This window comes from Pyrgilauda ruficollis, unplaced genomic scaffold (genome assembly GCF_017590135.1).
Source record: "Pyrgilauda ruficollis isolate IOZ18807 unplaced genomic scaffold, ASM1759013v1 scaffold203, whole genome shotgun sequence".
NCBI lineage: Eukaryota > Metazoa > Chordata > Aves > Passeriformes > Passeridae > Pyrgilauda > Pyrgilauda ruficollis.
Window position 1 is genome coordinate 211,723 of NW_024519541.1, and position 25,535 is coordinate 237,257.

Genomic DNA, 25,535 nt, shown 5'->3' on the forward strand with positions numbered 1-25,535 from the left:
AACTACCTGTACTTGGGTATTTATACATCCACATATGTATTTATACACGTTAATACAAATCTGAGTACTGTGTGTGTTTGATTTGCTTTAATTGTGAAACCCATTTATATAACCATTTATATAACTTACTTTTAAATCTGAGGTAACTTATCACTGTAATTTGCATGCTCTGATCTTGCTAAAAATACTGATCAATGGTTGGTTGTCCTTTTCAGTCACAGGACCATTTCCATGTATTCTTTATAGATAGACATAAATATATAAACACATGGCAATCCTGATAGTGCTCCAGTGTTACCTTTTCATGCTCTGTTTTGCATGGCAAACACTGTACCAACTGCAACGCTCACAGGGGGAGCTCCAAAATGAGCAGACAGTACAACAAGGAGGGAGAAGGAACAGGAATGATTTTCACTGTCATATTTACAAAGAACTTACTATATTAAACCCAACAACCACACAATTAAAGAATAATAAATTATTAACAGACTCTTCAAACCATTCTTGACTGTTCCTCTTGCTGACATGCACAACCCGCTCTTGTACCTTAATTTCATTTCAGCACTTCAAATACATTTTCAAAAGATTAACATCAAATTTCAAATGACCCAATTACAGCTTTATCACATTTTATTCCTATTTCAAGACGTAAACTGGCTTTATCTGTCTCCATGTACATCCATGCTGCGCTCTGTGTGTTCTTGCCATGCCATTCCCCAGCTGGCTCACCTCCACCACCACTAATCCAGGTGACAGCAAAGGGTCCCCTGCCATGGCATGTCAGCACTGTCCCACTGTGAATTCAGCCATGGTGGAGATGGTCCATCATGCTTTGATACAGCATATGGCATGTGTGTGGGAATGATGGATAACACCCTTGATAGAGGGAAACAAAGAGAACCTACCTGCGTGTTTAGAAAGAAAACCTTGGTAGCAACAGCCATAAATGACATGAGTGTCCTTGGATCAGGCATTCAGACTGGGCACTGGGCTGGCATGAAGTGGTGTCCTTCATGTCCACGGACTTGTAAGGATTTGCTCCACCTGGTAACTGACAGGGAAACCGCAACAAATTTCTTCATCACCCATGATTTTGAACTGTGGAGCAGTAACAGCTCAAAATAAAATACCCAGTGACATCCAGTGCTACTAGCAGTGAGTTAGCAGTGGAGATTCTTCTTGCTGTGCTGATGTAAAGTGCTCCTTTCTTCAGCTGATTCAGACACCTGCACATCAATGCACCCTGGCAGGAGGCGGGAACAAGGCGAGCTTTAAGGTCCCTCCCAACACAAATGATTCCGGGATTCTATGGGAAGTGGTAAATTTCCTCTTTTTCTCCAGATATTTTTCTCGCCTTTTTACAAAGACGACATGAAGTGTTAATATTCTTTCACTGCTTGTGACTTATCAACACAAAATTAGAGCTCTGCCTTGCTCTTCTCAAAGGGAAAACCTTACCTGACTGAACCCTTCCAGCCCATGCAGGATGTGCTCCGTAACACACTCCTTAAAAAATTATTGTGACATTTCTGTCCCACAGAAGCCCTGTGGCATAAGCAGGACCTGGAATGCCAGCAGAACAGCATGGTTTGCAGTTAAAGCAATCAGTTTGCTCAGAGAGGATTTCAGAGCTCCAATAATGCAAAAAACCACAAAATTCAGAAGGAACAATGAAAAGGGAGCAGCAGCAGCTGGCAGGTTGAGGCTGTGACTTCAGGCAGCCAGACGGGCTCTGCTACCACTCACTGTAAGATTCCAGGTAAGTGCTCTTCAGAAACACCTCCTTGACACATGCTTTCCTTCCTCAAACCATTCGCCAACTCTCACACCACAAAAAAAAAAGCAGAAATAATTATTCTGAAGAACATTTGAGAGTGCTTTGTATCTGAAAATCTTCCTTGCACCAAAGCATAAAACAACAGTTTTGCTTGTTCTAAATAAAAAGTCCTAAGCAACCAAAAACCCCCAAGTAAACAACAAAACCTGCCCACCCTCCCTGCAGAAATCCTCCCGGGAAAAAGCTTAGGTCTGAGAACTTAAAAACATTAAGGCTTGGCTCATCATTAAACACTACAGCAGTTCTGACTGCAAGTGACATGTTGAATAGATCATTTCCTACAGCCCTTTGCTTTGGAAGCATGAGGGAACAACCCCAGCTCCTGCTCATTCCAGCCCTTTGGGTATTTCTCAAGTAGGACTGTAACTGAATTCCAGCAACTACTTCAGTTCAGCATTTTTTAAACGGAAAAAATTTAGCAGTATGGCAAAAAAGGGACTTAACTGTATATGGGCCTTAGGTAGCAGCCAACACCAGTTCAGGGCAGCCCCAGAAGGTAAGTGGGAGCAGAGCTCTGCCCAGCACCACCCTGGGTGCAGGACTGCTTGTCACAGCATCTCCTCCCGGCTGGTGTCACTCACAGCACCCATTCCTCACCTGCTCCCCTCTCCATGCAGTCTGCAAACTTCACAAGTGAACCTGAAACATGAACTCCCACTTTTCCATAACACCCAGAGCACCCCACAGAGGCAGTGTCTGCCTGCAAAGCAAAGGAGTATCACCACATTCCCTGTGAACTGCTCATGGGGAGCAGCAAACGCGCACCCAAATCTCGCAGGTGTCTGAGATATTAAAGTCCTCCTCTGTGGGGCTGAGCAGGAATCACCACTGCACAGCCAACCTCAGCACCCTGCCTTTCACAGGAGGTGACTGGGCAAAATTCACCTGTTCTCTGGCCCGCCTGGTGCAATGTCAAAAAGAGGGTAAAACTTGACAAAAATGGAAAATGCCGTGGGCACTGACAGTGCTGCGGGAGAATGGTCCTGCAAAGCCTGGCAGGGCCCAGGAGTGGGGCTGGGGTGTCTCTGAAAGCATTTGCTCATTCCTAACAGTCCTGTGCAACTCTGTGTCCAAAGAATGAAGGAAAATAATACATCCAAGTCCTTGTGAACCCTCTCCATCCATTTCGACCAAAGTGTCCTGACACACTGTGCCTCTGCCTCTGTCTCCTCCAGTCTGTGATTTACAAGCAGCATCAGGAATAGTAACGGTTTCTCACCCACAGCTGCATTTCACTCCCCTGGTGTTGCTCATAGTCCCCTGCAGTTTCACTCCCACACCTTCCAGCAATCCTTGATTTCTAAGGACATTGCTGCATCCTTGGACACACACCCATTCCTTCTGCAGCACCTGGAGCTGGGCTTGTGGGGGTGCAGCAGCGCCAGCTGGGCAGAGGAGAGAGCGGTGGTGCTGGTGAGGCTGGGAGTGAGGGCTCAGGGAAGGATGTGCTGCTGCCAGGGGTGAGCGTGGAGCCTGCTCAGGGAGGGATGTGCTGCTGCCAGGGGTGAGCGTGGAGCCTGCTCAGGGAGGGATGTGCTGCTGCCAGGGGTGAGCGTGGAGCCTGTTCCAGGAGTGCTGGAAGGACAGCACTGTGAGCAGGCATCCCTCAGCAGGAGCTGCTGTGTGGCCACCACGGTGCCTTGATTCCACCAGGCTGAACTTTGTCACAGTCCTGTGCAATAGTCTATAAATTTCTTTTGAGGGACTGTTACATGTCTCTGCTTGCTTTCCTTGGTCCTTCAACACTTCGACTTATCAGTGCTAGTTCAGCAGACTGGAGAGGTTTTTGTTGCTCCAACTCTGAACAAGGCTGAGGCTTTCTGCTGTTATTCATGAGCCAATTCCAAAGGTAGAAACCCAATTTCAAAACCAGGCTGCTTAAAAAGTAACTAGTGCAGCCATATCTGGCTCCTTTACAAGTTTAATGCAGATAACCAACATTTGTCTGATAAGTTACTGCAAATATAAACAAAGAAACAGGGAAACCTGAATGTGGAGTAGGAGACGGGAAAAATATTCACCTCAACATGGTCAAAAGTTAAAAGGTCTCTGTATAGAACTAGAAAATGAAGAGTATTTCTTGGACTGTAGAAGAAATATTCTACTATTTTAGCCAAACCCAGACAAACAATTTTATCATCTTACAATTAAAGAGGATGACTTGAGCAGAAGCACGTCAAAACATTGATAGAAACACCTCAGTGAGAAAGAAGCTCTTCACTCATGCAATAATACAGCACTTGGAAACTGAAAAGAAGCAAACTTGGATTGGAAATACACATGATTTTTTCCAATAATGAACTAATAAACATTGGGACAAATGATGAGTGGATATGTTGCCTTTCCCTCAAGAACAGCTGTGCTTTCATTTGGCCAGTGTGTTTGTCCTGATGCAAAAGAGTGGTGGATAAGAGTTCCACATACTGCCAATAACCACTTTGGCAGTAAAAGCTGTGAATTCATAGGATCTCCTCAGAACAAATCTGAGTGTGTTAAGACCTCCTCACCCATCTCAACAAGAGCAAATCCATCCCTTTTAGAACAAGCCCCACATTTGCCTGTAAGAAAACGGCATCTCACCTTTTCCAACCCTCTACCCACCTTTTCACCTTTCAGTGGAAGTTTCATTGAGAGGCAATGCCAGAGCAGGAATTAGTCAGGTCTTTGGAATGATGAATCCCTTACCAGCAACCGCTGCAGAGTAGCACTGTCAGTGTTCCATACACAGGAGCAGGGATGAGAGAGAAGAGGCTGGCAGAAGCGGCCCCTGGACTCCCAGCCTCGGGCACCTGGGCTCTCTGGGGGTCTTGTGCCTTCTGATGGCACCTCTGTGACTCGGATTTCTGAAGTGGTCATGGAACAAAAGACTTAGCGGCCCCACGTGCTTACCATTCTGCTCAATGGCTCCTCATTCCGGTATCAAGAGGACTCCTCGGTGACAGCTTTTTTTTTCATTCTTTTTTTCTTTAATACCCTGGCAAACATTTCTGGGATGTGAAGGAGCTCGTATGCTGTCCCCATGCCTGTAAGGAGATAGGGGTTCCAGCGGTCCTGCCTGCTCCTGGCCAATAATCTGCTCCTTTTGGCAAAATAAATTAAGAGTACACTAGATACCCTCCACATTCCTTAGTAACTGCTGCAATCTATTTAAGGGTATTCAGTGATCTCCAGTGGAGAGGAAATCCCAAGTGGATGGTATGGTGATCCAGGAGACACTGTCCCTGCTAACACACAAGCCCAGCAGCAACAGCACTGCAAGTCCTTTTGCTTCCCCCACCTGCCCCATCCCAGAGGCTTTGCTGAGATGCTCCATAAAGGCATTAAATCTCACTTTCAACCTGGCTGTGGGGACTGTGCTCCTGCACAATGATCCTTGGCTGTTCCGTGTGCTGCTGACACAAGGGACATGGCACATATGGCACAGGAACAGCATTCCAGCCAATTCTCATGTTTCCATTCCCTTCCATTGAGATGTTAACACCAAAAATGGAGGTTTAATAAAAAATCATACTACTGATATCTAGCAGAGATATTTCACTTCTTTTTTTTACTTGTTACATCCTTCCAGTCTGTCAGATGAGGCAAAATGCTGTTTCTGAGAGTAAATGTACTGTGTATTTTGCTAAAAGAGGAAAACACTATGAAATCCATGAGCAACTCCATAAAAACAATAAGGCAGCTCTCACATAGTTCCAGATTACTGGGTTGATAATTGCAAACAGGAAATTTAAAAATATCTTTGTTTCTGCAATTCTGGTTTATTTTTTCCTGTCAAAATATACTATTGCTTAACTTTCTGCTTGTCTTGACTAGTTGCTAAAACAAATGGATGAAGCACTGAAAATTGCTGAATATCCCAGGAGAAGTCTATCCTGGTTAGCTGGGAAGCTAAGCACCATTACACCCAGGGAAACTCAGTCCTCACTCCTGCTCTGCCTGTAAGCACAGGACTAAGCCCTGGCCTCACCTGGAGGAGCAGCAGCCGTCAGATTTTGGGGATGTGCCTGAGAGGAAAAGAAGGAACTCCTCCATGGGCTGCTGGCTGGGGGCCCTGTGCGTGTTGTCAGCCTCTTCCAACAGCTCTTCCAAAGGCCCAGGAGAGTACAACAAAGAGGGATTTGCACTCTCCAGGACCGGGAGAAAACATTCATCCCTGGGTGTCCTGGGCTGCGGTCCCAGGGCTGAAGAGCACCAAGCACCAGAACAAAGCAGGACTTCACAGAATCATGGAATTGTTTGGGTTGGAAAAGACCCTAAAATCATCAGGTCCAGCCATCCCCCCAGCACGGCCAAGTGCACCACTAACCATGTCCCCATGTCCTGCCCCTCTTAAATCCATCCAGGGATGGTGGCTCCACCACTGTCCTGGACAATCTGTGCCAGGGATGACAACCCTTCTGACGCAGAAATTTTCCCCAATATCCATCTGAAGCTTCCCCTGGCACAACTTGACACCATTTGCCTCAAGGTGTTGCAGCCTGATCACATCACACTGCTGGAGACCACGGCCCCCAGGACACCCCTGTCCCACAGAGAGGGCCCTTCTGGTGGGGGGCAGATGCTCAGCCATCACACAGGGTGAGGGACCAACACCCCAGGACAAATCTACATGAGAGACCTGGTGAGATTTGCCAAACACATTGTTATTGCCATTACACTGTATACCAGAGGTACTTGGATGGAACAGCCAGGTAGCATCCAAAAACAGCCATGCATAAAGTCGTAAAACGGACTGTGAACAGGCTCATTTTTTTTTCAGATAAAACTCTGGAAATTAATTACTATTGGTATCAGTCAGCCAGTGTAAGATTTGATAAGGTACACCCACGTTACAGAGTTATCAGTCACTGATAAGATGCATGGCATGGTCACTATGAAAAACCCACGTGATTCCAAAGCATCAGCTCACATGTAGCACAAACAAACCTCCAGCACTGCTTCAGAGCACCTTCACAAGACACTCTTGATGCCACAAACCATATTTTAATAAAATATATTGAGAACTGTAGACCTCCAGGCTGCCACACAAGAGAGGGCTATTTGGGCAAGGAGAACACACTCAGTTTTCAGTGTAAATACACTACGCTGCTACTACAACATTTACATTGGTCAGAAAGAAGAAAATACATTAAGGTAATATTAAAGATGGTGGCCTCTGAGTTTTGGAAAGCCTTATAGTGATTGTATAACACTTTTTCTCTTCACTGGTATCTCCCCATATGTAGTTACATTCCTCTGATTAACTTTTGTGAAGACATCTTTACCCATTTCCTTTATTATGGAGCTACTCAGCACTAAGGAAAAAGTTCCCCTTTCCATGCAGAACCCATTTCTGTGTTGTGACATCCTGCTAATGCTGAGCTCAACAGGTACCTAGGTGCCCACAGGGCTGCTCACAAAACAGTGCAGCTGAAGGCTTGGGCTGCTGGAGAGTATCATTAAACCACAGTATTTTTGTCTTTTTTTAATTAAATATGAATTGTGTTGAATAAGTCTAACATTTTATCCTAAAATCTGGGTAAAAACTTCTAGAATTGGAAGAATCTTTATATACAAAAATCTTCTGTGATCTACACCGGCTCTCAGGTACCAGGAGGTTCGTGTAGGCCCTTCCACTCCCAGTATTACTTAGACTTGGATTTTTCAAAAGCACTCTAGTATAGGCATTAGCATGGCTCATTCATGTTATGTGTTGTGGGCAGGCTCCCAAAAGAACTGAGCCTGTCACTCATGTCAACTAACTCTTCAGGAAAAATTGAAATAACCTGAGATTTTTAGTTATTTGAAAAACTTACACACTTTGGTCCTAGCTGAACTCAGTATATGAGAGGAAATAATTCTGGGCACAGCACAATTAACCTCAGGGATTCCCTCTGCTGTGACAAAACCAAAGCAAATAGCACTCTAGTTTTAGGATTATCCTCATCTTCAAATTTTACCCAAATTTCCAAATTTGCCCATAGCTAGAGATAAACCTGGGTAAAAGAGTGGAATTAGATGCTGCTGTATAAAACCAGACCTGTTTTTGAAAGGGAAAATGCTGAATGCTCTGTTATGAGTATAAAATCTGCCCACACACAGAGTTTAGCTTTGCAGTGTAGCAGTTTGCTTTTCTTAACCCAGCCATGTTTACTCTGTGTGCCAGGGCGTCCTGAGTAACTCCCACCATCACTTTAGGCTGCTCTGATAACTGCACAAACTGCTTTTTGGTAACTAAACCTTACTATAACTAAAGTTATTGACCACTGCTAGTCCTGGAGCAAGAAGGTTCAAAGTTTAAATATACACAGGGTAATAAAATCAATACTTGTTATGTCATTGAGTGAGCATGATCCCACCCTACAACAGCAGGTTATAAGAACAGGTAACAAAATACTGCAGAGAATATGAATAATTTACCTCCCCTCACCTACAGCTGTAATGAGTAACCCTGTACAGATTTCTAGTTGAACAAACTGGTACAAAAAGACTTGTCTGGAGACAAGGTTCTGTAACGTTTCCATTGCAGATGAGACACTCAGAGACCTGTCATCACGTACAGCTTTTCCCAGCCCCCAGCAACTTGCCAGCAAGCTGCTCCCAGGAAGGGGGAATGGAGGGTGTCCCTGTGGGGCAGCACGGTGTCACGGGGCACAGACAGCCAGCAGCATCACCTGCAAGCTGAGGAGAAGGCAGAGCTGCTCACACCAGAGAGCTGAACCCCCTTGTCCTACCTCACCTGTGCCCGAGCAGCATGTGGCTGGCCCAGGAACCCTGGCCCAGGAATCCTGTGCCACTGCCTGTGGCACAGCTGGCACCAATTTTTCTGTCCAGCCAGGCCTGCCCTTGAGGCAGCAGAGTGACCCGTGGCATCTGCTGAGTGTCAGCTTCTTCACACATCAAGACACTCCCTCTTCCTCCTCTTTTCCTGGTCTTCAAAGAGCCAGTTCCCATGCCAACCAGTCCCTGCACCCTGGCCGTCCCTGCTACCCGGCAGAACAATGCCAGGACTCCTCCTCAGGATGGGACCCAGGGGAGAAGAGCCAGCACAGGCGATGGAGGGGCCAGGAGATCACAGAGCACCAGACTGGCTGCTCAAAGCAGAGTACTCAGGTGTGTGGAACTTCATCAGCCCAAGCAGCCACACCAGAGAACACCTGACCTGCACATGGAGAGGACACAAACAGCCCTGTGTCCACTTTGGCATTGGTGTCCTTTGCCTCTCAGATCATGTCTGTCTTTTCCAGACAGCTGGAAGCTGCTCAGGCAAACGGAGAGAACGGGAATCATCAAATCTCAGTCTCCCAAGGACTCACAGGGTTCTGTGAACACACCAACAGCTCCACGGCTCAGCACACTTCAGCAGTGTCCAAGGGTCCCCAGTGCATTTGTCCCAGAAGTGGAGAGGGCTCCATTGTCCTGTGTCCAACTTCTAAACTACATTACATAAGCTTAACACACTTTAGGTACTTTGAAAATATCAATTTGCCACCAGAACTGCTGAAGTTGCCACAGAGACATTGCCCAGCCTTAGACAAAAGGGAGACTGTGACTGCTGCAGGGATAACCCATGAAAAATATTTATTTTAGATATTTGGGAACCCCTGTCAGAAGGGAAACATGAAAACACCTGATCTGCTTCTACAAAACCAAACCCATGAAATTACACCTTTTTTTTCTGAACTGCACACTGTACATCATGCTAAAAAGAAACAGAAGTATCATTAAAACACTAGGCAATCCTCCTGAGCGCTGCGCAGCTCGGCAGGCTGGCTCGTGTTTGGTTGGGAACCTATGTAACATTGTAGTTCTTGTTGCAGTACCATGTAACATTGAATATTTTTGTTGCAGTTTCATATGAACATTAACATCAGCGCTTTGAGTGTCCAGGACAGACACGATTTTACACAATTAAATCCTGATTTTTTTTTCCTCTATTTATTTGCTTATATATTATGAAGAAAAGCAAACAGTGTCATAGATAAGCTGCTTGCTCCTAATACTCCATGAACTTCTCTGATCCTATTATCTCAGGCTCTGACACTGTGAAAAGTGAACTCCTTCTCAGTTTTCTTTCTCTAACATCAATCTCTGGGCACTACTGTAAACTAAGGAAAAAGGGTACAAACCCAACCCCCCGCCGCCAGCAGCACTACAAATCAATTCTGCCCCTTATGCCACAAAATTAAACACCTTTTCTCTTGCTATTGACCCTGAGCTGCCCACAACATGATCATTTGGTTGATCAGCTACAAGCAACCTCTCTTTGTCAGTTTCAGTGGGCATTCAGCATCCTGTGCAGGCAGCTTACCTCCTTGTGCTGTTTACTCTTCAGCAATTCACTCTGTCATTACTTTGCCTGAAAATCTTAATTTTATCATGTCCTTCAACTTTCTAAGTTTCCAGTGCACATGCTTGAGGCTTGTCTCCAGCCTCACCTCACCCTCTGTGCCCGAGTCCTCAGTGGCACGGGCCAGTGCGATTCTTGCGAGCCTCCTGTCCCGGACACACGTGCGGAGCACCCTCCTGCCAGCACTGGCACTAGGACTGTCTGTTTCTGTATTTCCCTTCCTGCTTCTACACAGCTTCTAAAATAAACGGCAGAACATCATTCCTAACGCCACGGCAAATCGTCCTGAATAGTTTATTCTGCGTACGGAAGATCCGCGGATGCCCCAGTGCCCGCTCGAGCATCCGCGAGCCGCACCAGGCAGAGCCTCTCGCCTCCGCCCGCTGTTGGGAGACACTGCTGGGCGCTGGTTGCGATGAAAGAGCGACAGCCTAACCTGACCGGATCGCTGTCGTAAAAAGCGCTCATCCAGGTGATTTACCTGATTTTAATTGCACTTTTTACACTTCAATCACTCCCGGGGAATTGCTGCGATGCCGCTGACACTCCATCCTCCTCCTCCGTCAGACCCGAAGGGAGCGAGGGGTCCTGTCGGGGGGCTGTCCCCGCATGTACCCCCTTTCGCCCAGCGATCCCCTTCGCCGGCACGGCTGCCCAGGCGGTGCGGTGGCTGTTGAGGCTCTCGGTCCCCAGTCGCCGCCCTCGCCCTCATCACACCAGGCGCCACCGAAGTTCCGCCGCCCGCCGCAACTCCGCCGCGGCCGCCCATTGTCTGCGCGCCGGGAGGCGCTTGGGGGAGAAACGAGCCGAAAAGCCGAGTCCTCCGCCCCGCCCGCGAGCCCCGCAGCCGCCGCCGCGGCCCCTCGCTCCCCGCCCCGGGCCCGGCTCCGGGAGGGACGCGGCGCGGAGCCGCGGGCGGACGGCGCAAGGCGGCCCCATCCCCTCCGCGGGCGCGCACAATGGCCCCCGCCACCCCGGGGCTCCGGTGTCACCGCGGGGGGAGCAGCTTTGTGTCGGGAATCCAGCCCTAAACCCACAAAACACACAAAACCAGTGCGCGGGGAGCGCGGGAGCGGCGCCGGGAAGCGCGGCTCCTCCTTCCCCGCTCCGGGAAGGCCTGCGGGAGGGAGCGCGGCGGCGGGAGCACCGGGGACGGCGGGGCCGGGGCCGGGGTCGGGGTGCCGGGCGCGGTGCGTTACCTGCCGTGGAACCAGTCCTTGCAGGCGTCGCACTCGATCATGAAGCGGGTCACGTCGTAGGGCAGCCGGCAGATGCAATAGACGGGCACCGTCGCCATGTTCGCGCCGACCGCGCCGATCCGCTCCGCTCGCGGCCGCCCGCCCGCCCGGCCGAGCGGAGCGGAGCGCGGCGGGGCCGAGGCGCCGAGAGGGGTGGCACGGAGGAGGAAGGGGGCAGCGGAAAACCAGAAATAATACAAAATAATAAAAAACGCTACAAAACCGTGATAGTGGATTTAGGGCTCCAGAGGGGCGGGCGAGCGGTGCCGGAGGACGGGGAAGCGCTGCCCGGAGCCGGGGGCCATGGCCAGGTCCCGCCGCCCGCCGGCGCCGCGGGCCGGGGCTCTCTGTTGTTGTTGTTGTTGTTGTCCCTCCAGGATGGTGATTCCCGGTGCTCGGCGATCGCGGCGGTGCCCCCTGGTGACAGCCCGGCGCGGCCTCCCCGGCGGGCCCGGCCTTGCGTCAGCCCGGAGGGAGCGGGGCCGAGCAGGGCCGGGCCGGGCGGAGCGGAGCGCGGCGGAGCGGGGTTCCCCGGTCGGGGCCGGGGCGCGGCGGGGGCTCGGCGGAAAACGCGTGTTTTTGTTAACCCCCGCCTGCCGGGAGGGAGCTGCCCCCAGCCCGAGCGCCCCCGCCCGCCCCGCCGGGGGGGCCTGGGGGGCGGTGCGCGGGCACCGGGAGCGGGGAGCGCTCGGCGGCTGTGGGAAGGGGGGACCCCGCTCGGGGCGCTCGGGGTGTCTGCGACAGCGGGCAGAGCCCGAGCGAGGAGCGGGATCCCCGCGGGAGCGGGGCACTCCGGGCCTCCCCAAGGGCGAGGAAGCCCGGAGAAGTGGCCGCAAGTGCGGTGCGACCCGCGGAACAACGCCTGGCTGGGTGTGCGGGTGAGGGCAACCAGATACACACCGCGGCTGGTCCTTGTCTAAAGAACCCAAAAGAGCGAGCTTCTTTCTATTCAGTAACATGATCTTAGTGGGGGTTTAACCACCTGGGGGGTTTACTGGGGTGTGGAAGGAGATGGTCTTAAAGGTCACCTCCAGCTCAAAGCGCCCTATGATTCTCTATTTGTATAATTTCTGCTTTTAAAGTCACCAGCTCTGCTCACAGCAGCCTTTCCCTGCTGTGACACCAAGGGGATGGTAATGAACATCCCCAAGAACCAGATCACAGCAGCACATGAGCTGTGGGGGGACACTGAGGCCCTGAATGACCATGAACCCCAACACTGCACAGCCCCACCAACCTCCTCCCATGCAGAGGCCATAGAGGAACACACAGAGAGTGTGAGCCGGGCTGAGATGCAGAACCTTGCTGCCCCACCATGTAAGGCTCTGGCAGGGGTTAAACAAACAGGCTGGGGGCTTTTGGAATTACCTCTATTCCCAGAGTGTTCAAAGGCCAAGTGGCACCTTTCCCTCAGGAGCAAAAGCTTCCTACAGAGTGCTCACAAAGGGCCTTCCAACTAAGGTGGGATTTTAACTCCCTTATGGTGAATTCAGCATTTTGAATCCGTTACATTTGGTGGTGTGGCAGGGAATTTGTCTTTGAGCAAAAAACTAAAACTCAGACTTCATCTGTCTGCAAAAATCTTCAGAATCACCTGTGGAGGAAAAGGGTGATTCATGAAGCCAAAAAACTTCAGTTTCAAGTTTTTCTACAGAGAGGCAGCTATTGTTGAATGGCTGAAGAAGGGCTGTCAGGATCATCCCCCTTGCCCACTGCTTGTGTATGCCACAGGCAGGACTGTCACACACAGGGCTGTGTGTGACTGACACACTCAGCCCTGCCATATTTGGCCTCTGACACAGCTAGAAGTGCAGTGACACACTGGGAGGCCCCAGGCGTGCATCCTAAACTGTCACTTGGTGCTTTTGAGTGTCTCAAAGTGTAACAAGAGACCTGTTTCCTTCATCACAATGCACCATGTAAGAACCTGCCCCCTAAAACCAGCCCTCTTTAAGTTTAAATATATTGGTCAAGGCTTTAATGGTTCAGAGCTTCAGCCAGAAAGTAGAAGATCAAGTCCTGGGAGTACTGCAGGATGGGGCAGAACAGAGCTTCACACACCTTTACACTGCTCCTCGATGCCAAGGACATCTCCCCACATCACTCAGCTCAGGTTTAAATGAGCCTCTAGTCACTGGGATGTCCTTTGGTACAGGATGGGTTTTGTGCTTCTGCACACCCTACACACTGGCAGCTGCAACCTGAAGGGCCTCCCTCCCTTCCTGAAACCAGTGTTGTCATGTTACAGAGCATGGAAGCAGAGGGTGGATCCATGATCTTGGAGGCCTTTTCCAAACAAAATAACTATTCCCTGAAGCAGCTCGTCCACACCACTTTCTGTGCCCATGTTCCCTCTCCCAGTTGTTTATGGGCTTTGCTCACCTAGCCCATAACAGCTGTGAAGAATTTTCCTCATCCCCTTGCTCATTGCTCATTCCCATGAGCATCTCTATGCAAACAGCTTTATTTCCAAGGCACCACCTGAATTCCAGTGTCCCAGCTGCCGCAGTGGGTGAGCCAACCCTCTGAATGCCCTGGGGGTTTGGTGCTCCCTACAGAGGCCAGCAGGGCCTGAGTGCAGCCAGGTGCTCCTAGGGGCTGGAATCATGTCCAGCTCTCCATTGTCCATTGCTGGCCTTCAGGTGATGCCATATCTAGCAGCAGAGTTGTGTGTCTGTGGTTTTACTCGTTTTTACAGGGTCCATGTTTTTATGGATACTGCCAAGTGCCATAGACAGTTGGGCCATCTGTAATTCTGCTGGAGGATGCTGGAGCTGACACTGCATGGAAATGCAGGAGCTCTGTTCTGGCAGCTCAGGCATCTTACTCATAATTTTAACAGGGATTAGTGAATTAAGAAATTTATGGGTGTGGTTGTCCCACTGTCCTGAGCTCTTAATGAGCATTTCAATCCAGAAGGTGCCTGGCTGCCCTTGGGAGGGGAGGGTGAGCTGTGGAGCTGTGCCCAAGTGCCTCAGTAAAACACCATTTGATCACATAGTTCACTGTTTGAAACCTTGAAGTGAGTTCTAAAATGTATTTTTAAACCGATTGAAAAAAAGCGGCACAGGTCCCGAGGGCAGTGACCCTCGCGGCGTTGCTGTGCAGGGCAATGAGCATTCTCTAGCCCAAAACTCCACAGAAGAGGGAAACACAAGCCCATCGCTGCCTCAGGCTGATCCCCGCTTATTTCGTCTCTTGTTAGGGATCAGGACACTTCCTGAGGCATCAGAACATTCATTTTTCCCAAATTCAAAGCACCCAGGAATTTCCCAGGTAAAAGAGATTTTCCAAGTGTTTAGAACCTTTTCCATTTTCTGAGAGCTGTTAAGAACCAGAAACTGGAGTAAGATAACAGAGGAATGAATCACTGTTAGATGAGCCCTCTGCTCCCATCCCATCCCATCCCATCCCATCCCATCCCATCCCATCCCATGCAGTCCATTCTTTCAGATCTTTCTGGAAATGGGTCAGAGGGCTTCAAAGGACATGGGTGGTTTTGACCACCTCCTACAGCCGATGCTCCCTCCTCAGCCTCATTCCTGTGCTTGCACTGGCCTGTGTTGTGCTAATCTCCAGAGGCTGGAACAAGGACGTTTGTCCCAGGAAAGTGCTGCCCTCCCTCTGCATCACCCCTTCTCCAGCCACATCTTGTTCTTTTCCAATGGGGTGTTATTACCAACAATCCTTGGATGGCTCCACAGCTATTCCAGCTATCAGTGCTTGAGACACACACATTATTAGCCCCTTATCTTCTGGGATCCTACACTGTCCCACTTCATCCCATCTCTGTCCAATGGGTGGGACCCGCCTGTACTCGGCGGGTCAGTGCGACCGGGCTGGATTCACTTTAGAGGCTTTGGGTGCGATCTAAAGGATCACACAGACTCCGGGCTGGATTCACTTTAGAGGCTTTGGGTGCGATCTAAAGGATCACACAGACTCCGGGCTGGATTCACTTTAGAGGCTTTGGGTGCGATCTAAAGGATCACACAGACTCCCACCGCCGGTTCAGCCATCTGCCGCGGGGCTGGGTAACTGCGGGGCTGGAGAACGGTGCTCCTGGGCACTGGCAGCACTGAGAGACGTGCCACGGCCTCATCCTCGTCTCGTCCCAGCGCAGGAGCGATGGCTGCACGCCCCATTCCCCATTCCCCATTCCCCATTCCTGGCTGCACCAGGCACTGGGGGGTCTGCCCGACAGCCACCGGAGCTGCTCACTGACAAGGAGAACGGTCCCAGCCGCGGGCAGGGCTTCTCGCAGCCCCCTGAAACCCACCCCTCCGGCATCGCTAGCACGGACCGGCAACCCCCGGGCGGCAGCGGCTCTCCCCGCCGGCCCCGGGCAGGAAGGGGCGGAGCGGAGATGGCGCCGGCGGTGGCCCTGGCGAGGCCTTCCTGCCCGCGGCCGCCCCGCTGCCCGGACACTGCCTCGCAGGCGGGAGCCGAGAACAAAACTGGGCCGGGACGCTGCCCTAGGAGACCCCCGACCCGAAACCTTCCCCGCTGCCGCTGCCCAGCCGTGGCGGGGAGCCGGGGAAGGCCGGGGTGCAGCGCGCACTGCCGGGACCGCCGCGGCACACGCCGAGCATCGCTGCTCGTTAGCGCAGACAGTACGGGAGGAGCCCCGATGCTGTCGCTGATGGCACAGAACGGACAGTGGCCCCACGTCCCACCCAAAGAGTGGATTCTCCCAGTTCTACTCTTGTGTTGAAGCTGGCTAATGAGATAGTGGTCACACTATCTCATGAGATACCGCAGTGAGATGCTATCACACTATCTCAATGAGACAGTGGTCGGGCTTTCCTTGCCAAGAAGGTGGTCAGACCCTGGATCAGGGTCCTGGAGAGCGGGTCAGTGCCCCAAGCTGTCAGTGTTCAAGGGACATTTGGATAATGTTCTTAATAACGAGCTTAACTTTTTGGTCAGTCTTGAAGGGATCATGCAGTTCGACTCAGTGATCCTTGTGGATCACTTTCAACTGAAATATCCCATATTCTATTCTATTCTATTCTATTCTATTCTATTCTATTCATAAATTCAGGTGTCAAAGATGTTCTTCAGGAGCAAGTCCAAGGCAGTAGCCAGTCCTTCCATAGGATCACCAATTCTGGAGTCAGTTTAGCTCTCTGAGAGGACTGTGCCAGTGCTAAATGCATCTGTGCTGCAGGCAGCTGCTCGGGACAGCAGGCAGGCAGCGCTGTGCTCGTCCCGAGGGCTGCGGGCTCACAGAACATCACTGGGCTCTCCAGTGCACCCGCACTGGGGATTGGCACTGCCACACGGGACCACTCCCATGCATCTTGGGTTTGCTGGTGCTGGTTATTCCATGCTAGCTCCCCGTTTGGGCTCAAAAAGGAAACCTGCTGGGCAGTGGGACAAGGGGTGCCCTGCAGCTGCATGAGAACCAGAAGTGGGAATGCTGTCAGAGCAAAGTGCTGGCATGGGGCGAGTCACTGCACGGAGCAGGGAGGGCAGGAACGTGACCCCTCCAGCTGCTGCAGGGGGATCTGACTCGGAAAGGAGAGACTGATTGCTGTCCCTTGTGGAAAACACAGCTGTGCTTCGGGGCAGGGCAGAGGGAGCTGTGCCTACTGCTCAAGCCCGGGGGCCAGGCTGTAGCTAATGCAGCAAGCAGACAGCCATGGCAGGGGAGAAAGCTGCCCAGTTTACGCCAAGGTGTAAATCTGCAGATCCTCGTGTTCTGTCAGTTGGACCTTGTGTAACACTCATTGGTTCCCAGCTCTGTAGAGACATTGCCCACCACTCTCTCACTGCCCACCCCCATCAGCCTCTGTGAGCACCTGCAGTTAGTTCTTTTTCTTTAAACAACTGCCCCATTATTTCTGGCTTATTTGCATCTCTTCAACCATCTGACATTTAAAGGTGACATCTAAAGGAGCTGCACACACGAGCAAAGCCGGGGCATGACTCCAACCAGCTGTGGTGTCCCCCAGCAGTGAGTGAATCACAGAATCACAGACTGGTTTGGGTTAGAAGTGCCCTTAAAGCCCATCCAGTGCCACCCTGCCATGGCAGGAACACCTTCCACTGTCCCAGGGTGCTCCAAGCCCTGTCCAACCTGGCCTTGGGCACTGCCAGGAACAGGGCAGCCACAACCAAAGGCCATGCTTCCCTGCTCTGCCTTTTAGGAGGACACCACGGACCCTGGCAACTCAACCACTTGACTTGGGCATAGGAAAAACTTTTATTTACATGTTAATTAAAAAAATACTTGACAAAAAAGGCATACAGTATTTTATACTAAAAGAATAAAGATTTTTATTAAGCACTGTAAGTTGCATTCAATAGCCTTCAAAGACACCACACCACAATCCATCTACAACCAGCCAAACCCAACAGTAGTTCATTCTTGCACAATCCATGAGTTGGGGCAGAACTCCCTTCAACTTACATTAAGATACCTACTTAGCTCTGGCGGGCAGGGAATGGGGAATTACACCTCATTTCTGATCACTAATGTGTGATGAAGAGCATCAGGAGAATTATATGAAAACGAATATAAAGAAATGATTCTGATTTTGAAGTACATTAAGTTTGGAAACACTAACAAAAACATCAAAATGATACAGGTATATTTGCTTATACTAAATTCTTGATGGGAAAGTTCTCAAGAACAAGCCATTTGTTTCCTGCTACAGAAGGGGGGTACTTTTTTTTTTTTTGAAGATCAAAGCGTTTTTTTTTTGTTTTTCACAGAATTTCATATTTGCTAATATGAAGGCATAAAACAGCAACAGAGAACAATAATGCATACAGCAATGAGTACACCAGGGTAACGTTGATATTCAAAACGGCTAGATAATTTTTTTTTTAAAGTTTTAGAATAAATGCAACAGAGGTCAATAATCACAAAATTTTAAGGTTAGAGCAAGATCAGTCAATGACTAAACATAGTTAACATCTTTTATAGGACTATTACTGATTATTAGCTTTTTTTGTTTTGCAAATGGGCACAGTACTTGTAAGAATGGAAGAAAGAGGACAATAACATGCATAATATTAACTACACACTTTAAAAATCATGAACCATGCAGAAGTTTAGCTCAAATAGTAGTACTAATGGTCTACGTCTGATTCAAAACCACATAGTTCATTGATCACGGATGCATGGTATTAGTCACAAAAAGTTTCCTAACACATTGTGTTTGTTTTGAAAGGTCGTTTGCATCTTCTATGATTTCAAGTTTATCTCCGTTTAACTCGCTCGTAACGTATGTATGATGTCTATTGAACTCAGCAGAACTGCAGTGTTACTGAGAATTGGTAGTTTCGAGAGTTTGCACATTTTTAACACAAAAGAACCACGGCAACGGTGATGAGATTTCAGAAAGAAAAAACTGTGGTTGTGCCTTTTTCCCCCCATAATCATGAAATCAAAGCCTTAAAGAAAGCTTTATTGTGACACAGTAATGCAAAATCAAATATAATGGCATACATATGGTGCCAAGTACTAAAAATTATAGTTTTAAGCTATATATACTTAAAGACTGCCAAAATTTGTTTTCTTTATATTTCAAAAAACAAAACTACAAGCTTTTGTCATAACCAGTTTAAACTTTATGTATACTTCATTTTAAGTGCGGGAGTCAAATGCTCTTCATTCTTTTTTTTTTTTTTTTGTTTTATTGTAGCATTTTGACTACAACTGGTTAAAACTAAAAAAATGTGTTGTTTAAATCTCTGACATCAAAGAGGGATCCGAATTTCCAAAGTCCTCATTTTTCTCTTACGGAAAGGAAAAAATGTACGTAACTGTAGGCTCTCTTTCTTTCCAGATATTCCTAATCCTGACCCTTCCCAACATCCTTCACCCTCTATAAAAAATAAGTTTACTCTTCTTTTTTTAAGACAGTGGCCTCAAGAGCATCATCTTTATGGCAAACACTGTCTGCATTTAGTGCATTTAAGTGAGGATTCGTATTGCACATTTTAGAGTCATTACTCAAGGCACTTTCAGACTGATTGGAAGCCCTGATGTCTCCTGTATTCCCATTCATCTGGGAAGCTGGTTTTTCCTCAGTCACAACTCCATTTTCAGCCAGGGATCCATCTGAAGACACAAGTGAGGATTTAGATTCCTCGGATTTTGACTTAAGTTCTTTGGCTACTTCTTCTGCTGAAGCAGCGTAAGGAGGTTTGCCCTAGTTGTTAAAAAAAGAAGAGAATTACTGAAGAACCAGTGCTAAAAATGTATATAAATGTACAGTCTGATATCAGGACACTACAACAGGCAGCATGCAGGGCACAGGGTCATGAGTGAACACCAAGTATTAGGCATTCCTGAAAGAAGTGGCCCACAAAATACACTGAGAGGATTTGCGGTGTTCCCCAGAGCCTTCTGATGCCCCTGGGGCAATGCTTTAGTTTTAACTTTGCTGTTGCCCTCTTTTCACAACACCAGAGCTACATAAATGTCCGAAACACCAAAACTGAGAATCAATGTACAGCTGCACTTTGCTCCTTGGTTCACGTGTGCTGTGATTCAGTGGCAGGATTCTGTGTTACTCAAATACAAACACGACTGTTTCCAGCCAGTGCCTGGAGGAGTGCAGAAGCACCATGCACTATTCCCTGCACCAAGCTATATGCTTCCAAGATTAGGAAAGGCTTTCATAAAAAAGCATATAGTAAAATTGTACAAGACTGAGTATAGCCGTAAAAACCAGACTGATGCAGCATACAGTTAGTTTTTAAGTATTTATAATTGATCTTAGTGTTCCAGAAACAGAATAGGCTTTAAACAAACCAAAATAAGCAGGTTAGACTGCTAAGAAGCAGCACACTGGTCTGTCACACTGTTCACAAAGTCAAGTGCTAAGAAACGGCTTAAGAAAGGGACACCTCAAACAGCAGCAAGCAGCTCTGCAGTACAAAAACCTCCACTGTTACCTACTAGAACACCTGCAGTAAGCTGCTAAAGGATTTTACAGAAGGACTTTGCAGGTGAGTCAGAACTGCTGCTCTCTAGCATTCTCATTATCCAGATAATCACAATTCTCAGTCCCATTGCACAGGTATGGGACTGCACAAGGTACACTCATCACTGTCATTGTGCCTCTTTACAGACATCCTTAGCAGACATTCAGCTTTCAAGACATGCTTTAGTTTCTTTCCAGAACAAGAGTGAAAATTTTCATCTTGTGACAAAACAGAACAGTCTGGTGTGCTGGATAAATCCAAGAGCTTGTTTTGGTCAGATTCCCAAGCTGAGGGGAGGAAGTGCCTTGGGTTGAGCCTGGCCCTGCACAGGCACTGCCTCAATGAGGCAGAGGGACCACTGGCACCTCCCAGCCTCACCTGGCCCTCACAGTCCACTCACTGTGTGGGAACTTTGCACACCCAAGCTCTCCCTGCCATGTGCATTTTAAATCATCTTTTTTATCTTCCTGTACAAGAAACATCCTATATGGCCTTGATGACCACAAAATGCAATGAGCTCAGGTCCATAGAAAATGCCACTTATCTTCTCCAGGCACAATTTTACACACAGGTCCTTGTGATCACAAGTATTACCATTCAAATTACACATCATTAATAAAAATGCAAATACCCAACCTTGATGGCACTTGTCAACACACCTGCAGCTATTACCTGATCTATACTCCCATATGTACACCTGTAGTAAGCCTGGAGTATTTGGGAGCTCGTTTTCAGGATTTCCTTTATTTCAAAGCTTAAGGTACTCAGAAATTAGATGCTCTATTATTAATACAGTGGTTTCTCTTCTACTTAAAATGTAAAGTTTCAGATCCACAGGTACATTTGTAGACATATAGTCTGCGTACACAGCAATTTAACAAATAAGAGAAGTATTTGAATTTTTATACCTGTAAAACAGTAAGTTTTTACTGGAAGTTAATAGTTCCTTCATTATCTACTGGAGAACATTCTTTTCTGTCTGACACCTGAAAACACCCCCCTACTCTCAGGTCTCTCTGACAAACCGCATGTCTATATGACATATTTATTGTGGAAGTTTTTCCAACTATTTACTACTCATTCATCCAAACTGCATAGCAGCCAGAACCATAGAAAAGGGAGCAAAACAGAACTCTGAAAGTAACTGACATCTCATACAGATCAGCAGTGTGCCTCAGCTATATTTGAAGGATCCATGGAACAGACAGAAGTCATGATCCATGGATGCTTTGCAGGGTGTCACCAGAAAGGAACCTGCATGCTCAGAGGGAAAGGCTGCTCTGCTATTCCCAAGAAGTTTAGAGTGACCTGTTAGATCTGGAGCATGGCAGCAGCAAAGATCCTTCACTGCTACAAACTTTCCTTCATGAGGGCGGACCGTGGTCTCAAAAAGAAATTGGGGAAGAGTGGGGGCAGGAACAGAACAGCTAATTTGTTTCAGTTTTGTATTTCTCCCATTTTCTAAATTTTCTTCTACTCCCATGGCTGGTTAGAGCTGTGTAGGCACAGGATTCATGTCAAAATACATTCTTCCACATCTGTCTTTAGAAGCAAAGTTTGCTTTAAGTGAGCTGTGACACCAGCCTGTCCTGTCACCGCTGTGCGGCTCACAGTTTCCACGGGTCGCCAGAAACACTTGTAGCTGTTAAAGGGTGCTGGTCTGGAGTCCAGCCCAGCCCAGCCCATCACAGAGCGTGCTGCAGTCAGGCACATGGCTTCATTACCTGAATTGCTCCCTGGCTTTTATAACCTCGCCCATAGTACCTTCCACCTCTTCCAAAAGTTCTTATCACCGGAGTGGAGATAACTCCTCTAGGTCGCCTGCAAGGGTGGGGCAAGGGGAGAAAATAAAACACTGATCAGTTTTGTTTACAACTGCTTTACATTTAGTTTTGCCAGACTATTATTTCCCTAGCTTTACTGTCAATTGCCTATCATCAACACATCTTGAAAGAAGAGAGATACCTAAATCTGAAATTGCAGGGTTCTGGTGCTTGCAATTGTATCAAACCCAACCAACCTTTCAGGTACAGAGCAATAAAATGTCTCTTTCTAGATTTCCCTTCAAAAGAAACAATATATGGTATTTTCAAGTTTGCACAAACATTTTCCAAGTGTCAAATTATCCTCATGGCAATTTAAAACCAGAGCTCAAAATACTTTCACCTTACAAAAATAGCAATTTGAACCACATAGAAAGCCATTTCCCCCATTAAGTAACAGTTCCCAGTGTAAACACATGAGACATGAGGCTGATAAAAGAAAGTGAGGCAGAATTAAAAAGTTGTGTAGGTACAAAATTGTCTAAGAAAGTGAGGGAATAAAGGAGTTTCACCTTTATCCGGCATGTGGCAATTGATAAGCTGGGATGCTATCCAATGGAGACTCCCAACTTAGACATATTAGGCAGTGGTTTTTGGTGTGATTCAGCACAGACTACACTAGATGAAACCAAACTTTCTCACCTTGGTCTCAAGTTGTGCCAGGGTAGGTGGTTTAGATTAGATATATTTGGAAAAATTTGTTCACAGAAAGGTTTGTCAAGCCCTGGTACAGGCTGCCCAGGGCAGTGCTGGAGTCATCATTTTGGAACTGTTCACAAAACACATGCATGTGGCACTTGGGGATACGGTTTAGGGGTGAGCATGGTGGTGGGTAGTGGGTTGACAGCTGGACTTGATTTTAGAGGTCTTTTCCAACCGCAGCAATTCCAGGATTCAGGTACAACTGCTTTAACTCCATCAGCTGCAGAAACTGAATTTCCCAATCATTATGTCAAGAACACTGTTCTCCTAAAAATACCGTGTTTTCTCAACTAGAGATACTGGATTGCTCTAGAAGCCTGGGAATGCCCTATATTTGCTCTGGATGTGCTGCCCGATACTGGGAGGTGCTAGTGTGACACCTGGGGCTGGCTGGGTGCTGCTCAGCTCCCTGAGCTGAATGAAGCCGAACTGCCCAGGGGAACAGCACTGTGCCCCCAGTCTCCTCTCATTTGCTGTGAATTCCCACACTGGGCAGTAAGAAATCAAATTCTGGGAAGAGAAGAAGCAACAGCAAAGAAGGAAACCGTGGTTTGCATGTGTGTCCCTCTCACTGTGTTCCCTCCTTGCCAACCCCACTGGCTCGCTTTTTACAAGGTCAAAGCATGTCCTTCAAGGAGTGCAGAAAAACTTTTCCCCCTCAGAAAATCACACTAAATACACTGATGGATTGAGGCTAATACAAAGCAGCTGGTGTAATTTTACACAACAAGAACAACATCCGAGCTCAGCATTGCAGAGACATGAGGCAATGGGGTGAACAAGCCTGACCCAATCCCCTCTGCTGAAAGAGACAAAAATGGAATACAAGTGTGTGAAACTGGGCCATGAACTAAGACAACCTGCTGTGCTGTTTCCTAGTTGTGACCTTTGGTAGGAAATAACCTCTGCCAACATGAATCTGTTGTTAAAGCACTGGAGATCAGGGAAAGGTTCTTCCCCAGAGGGTGCTGGCACTGCCCAGGCTCCCCAGGGAATGGGCACGGCCCCGAGGCTGCCAGAGCTCCAGGAGCCTTTGGACAGCGCTGCCAGGGATGCCCAGGGTGGGATTGTTGGGGTGTCTGCGCAGGACCAAGGGTTGGACTCCATGATCCTTTTGGCTTCTTTCTAACTCAAAATATTCTGTAGTTCTGTGATTCTGTCTTTAGGCAGAACCCTTAACATGAGCATGTTTTCCTATTGGTTCTACTTTAGTATCAACTGACCCAACAAACAGGTAAGCTGCCTGCAGTCATTTTCCCTCTGGCCTATTCTGGTAACTCTACATGTGACCAATGCCCTATCAGTGCTGATCTGATGGAGACAGGAAGATCTGGCACTGACAGTTTTCCTGTCTCTTTGGGGTGACAACCTGCACCAAACCTTACTGCCTTAAGACAGTACCTCCAACAAAAAGAAACTTCAGGCATTTTATCTCAAATTGAAACCTACTACTGAAAAATCCTATTTCTCTGTCATAAAGGTTCTGGCAGGAGCAGCAACACCCTTTCAGTGATCACTTCCCAAATAAGGAGGGTTCTCAGTTCCTGGCTACCGATGTTCTGTGTGAATTCAGGTATTTCCCTCTTCAGGAGATGGAGGAACTGCTGTCCTGTATGGATGTAACTGAGCTCTGAGCCCCAGGCTGCCCACAGACCCTGGCTTTGGGAGGACACCAGCCATCACCAGCAGCACCTCCCTACACAGAGTGCAGATCACTGGGAGGAGCAACCAGCTTCTGTTCATGTATCCTCAGGAAAAACAGAACTGATGATCATCCAAGAACCTCATTTCAATAGTGAAAAAGGCTATTTTGTCCCCTGGTACCCCAGCAAACTTCCTGCCTCCTCACCTTTGCTCACTCACACTCTCTCCAGATGCTGCTCTGGATCAGCACAGGGTTCCAAACCCCCACCCCACACCTAGAGGTGCCTGACAGTTGTCTGAAAAACCTAAAACAACACTCAATGCTTCTGTTTTGGCAGCTGGATCTCATTATTGAGAACTGGGCAGTCCTAGCTAAATGGGGTCCCCTCAAAGGGTCAGCTCTGCAGCCACTGAACCTGTTCACATTTGTACCCACTGCTCTTGCCTCTCCCTGGCCCCACAGTAGATCCCATTCTCCCAGGGCTTCAGATTAACCCTCACCCAGCCCAACACAACAGGCATTCCAACAGTTCTGGCTGACTCCAGCATGAAGCTTCATAGTGCACACTGGAGTAAATTAACAGATAGATGAAATTCATGCAGTGCAGTCTTTTACATTGCTGCTCCCTAGCTCAAGGTGGCAATAAGTCCATCAGCTTTACTCCACTCCTAATACAGACACAATACATAGTACTTCAGGATTGTCTCCTGTAATAGACACAACCGTAATGAAAGATAAAGAGAGTTCTGTAAGGCACAGAACCAGCAAGCCTACGGAAAAAATACCATCTTAAAAGTAATAAACTAGATATTTTTGTAATAAAGTACTTGGTTTTCAGACATGTTGTGCACCTCTAACTGCAGCTGTAGTGAAATGAAGTGGAAGAGCTGAAGGAATTTAAAAAGTGTGCTTTTAAGCACACTTCCATGATGACTGTAACAGAGAACTATTAAAATCAGAAATGTCCTTCAGGTGTTTTCTGCTTCACAGGATTAAAACTGTTGTCATGCTTCTTAAT

The 25,535-nt window shown here is 48.1% G+C and overlaps 2 protein-coding genes across 5 annotated transcripts in view; both read right to left on the reverse strand.

Moving 5' to 3' along the window:
* Positions 1 to 12,030, reverse strand: part of PHF2 (PHD finger protein 2) — a 51,240-nt gene extending 39,210 nt beyond the window's left edge. For both annotated transcript variants that reach the window (XM_041467226.1, XM_041467225.1), the window contains exon 1: positions 11,366 to 12,030. In XM_041467226.1, the coding sequence (XP_041323160.1) occupies positions 11,366 to 11,463 (98 nt within the window). In that variant the 5' untranslated portion in view covers positions 11,464 to 12,030. The remainder of the gene's footprint in view (positions 1 to 11,365) is intronic.
* A 5,631-nt stretch (positions 12,031 to 17,661) lies between these two features.
* The window catches only part of FAM120A (family with sequence similarity 120A), a 50,376-nt gene continuing 42,502 nt past the window's right edge, over positions 17,662 to 25,535 (reverse strand). For all 3 annotated transcript variants that reach the window (XM_041467220.1, XM_041467221.1, XM_041467219.1), the window contains 2 exons: positions 22,072 to 22,168; positions 17,662 to 19,569 (listed from right to left, as the gene is read on the reverse strand). In XM_041467220.1, coding sequence (XP_041323154.1) covers positions 19,258 to 19,569; positions 22,072 to 22,168 — 409 coding nt within the window. In that variant the 3' untranslated portion in view covers positions 17,662 to 19,257. The remainder of the gene's footprint in view (positions 19,570 to 22,071; positions 22,169 to 25,535) is intronic.